The following is a 1,334-nucleotide window of genomic DNA, read 5'->3' as shown; positions in this document are numbered from 1 at the left end:
CGGGAACTGAACAGCAAGGGCTGTAGCGGGAAACTGAAACAGCAAGGGCTGTAGCGGAAACTGAAACAGCAAGGGCTGTAGCGGAAACGAAACAGCAAGGGCTGTGTAGGCTGCGGAAACTGAAACAGCAAGGGCTGTAGCGGAAACTGAAAACAAGCAAGGGCTGTAGCGGAAACTGAAACAGCAAGGGCTGTAGCGGAAACTGAAACAGTAAGGGCTGTATCGGAAACTGAAACAGTAAGGGCTGTATCGGAAACTGAAACAGAAAGGGCTGTAGCGGAAGCAGCAGTGAAATGGAAAGTGTCAGCAGCAGCTCAACACACTTTTCCTGTTTTCACCAAACATACACAGAAATATATGTTTATCCTATAGCCTACACCACAGTGAAAACAACCTGTCTGTCAGCTGAACAAGGCATAACCTCTGGACATTTCAGCTCCATACATAGGCCTACTAGTGTACTCACAATTTCCAGGAAAGGATTCCCCCCATCAGTTAGGCTTTTCACAAAGGCCTTGTGCATTCTGAATTGCGGCAGGCTAGGCTAATGAAATAACARACTTGGAATATTTTTCAAATAGTCAATTAAGCTTTAATGAAAAAGCCCCCACAGAGAAAGACAGCTGTGTCTATTGACTAGTAGTGTGTGTCTGTGTGTTCTAACCCGAAAAGACAGAAGTCCTTTATTTGCTGTAATAAAGCTGTTGAGCCATAAAGCAGACAGCAGAGCTAGAGCAGGAGAGTACAGTCAGTGCTACTGAGCCTAGAGAAAGAACCTTCTGGTCCTTATCAGGTTAAGCACACACACAGACACCACAGAGATGGGATAAGGAGCCCAATCAAATGTACAGGCCTGAACAAGTAACCAGTTGAGTGAGTTAAGAGGAAAATAAAATATGATTGAGTTGTGTAGGATAAACTCAACTGTGACATAATGTAGCCTGCCTTCTCGGTTGTGTCACTTGCAGTTGCTAGTGCGTATGTTGCACAGGGCTCAACTTGTCTCCAACAGCTCGATGTGCTTTTAGAACAGATAAACAAATGCACTAAGCTAAAGCACTCACAGACTGTAAATAAGACTACACACTGCTTTACCTAGGCTGGCCTGAGTAACCAAAACAAGAGGAGATAGCATCTTTGAGTAGCAGAAAATTGTGGGCTACATATCCAATTCGAATTTTATCAATGATTGTTGTTATTTACAGGAGATACATGTAACATTTCCACCTGCCACTAACACCAAATGTCTATTACATTTCACAGGGATAGACATTAAGGTCTGAGAAAGGCACTTGCCCATGAGGCGAGTCAGAAGTATTTTTGGGACAAAGATG

At 43.7% G+C, this 1,334-nt stretch overlaps 1 protein-coding gene across 1 annotated transcript in view; it reads right to left on the bottom strand.

Moving 5' to 3' along the window:
- Positions 1–523, bottom strand: part of LOC111958167 (leucyl-cystinyl aminopeptidase-like) — a 20,118-nt gene extending 19,595 nt beyond the window's left edge. Inside the window, exon 1 of the mRNA XM_023979354.2 lies at positions 467–523. Within this exon, the coding sequence (XP_023835122.1) occupies positions 467–523 (57 nt within the window). The remainder of the gene's footprint in view (positions 1–466) is intronic.
- Between the last annotated feature and the right edge of the window lie 811 nt (positions 524–1,334).

Source organism: Salvelinus sp. IW2-2015, linkage group LG33, assembly GCF_002910315.2.
Source record: "Salvelinus sp. IW2-2015 linkage group LG33, ASM291031v2, whole genome shotgun sequence".
NCBI classification, from domain to species: domain Eukaryota; kingdom Metazoa; phylum Chordata; class Actinopteri; order Salmoniformes; family Salmonidae; genus Salvelinus; species Salvelinus sp. IW2-2015.
The sequence above is the reverse complement of the archived record's forward strand: the minus strand, read 5'-3'. Positions and strand labels throughout refer to the sequence as shown.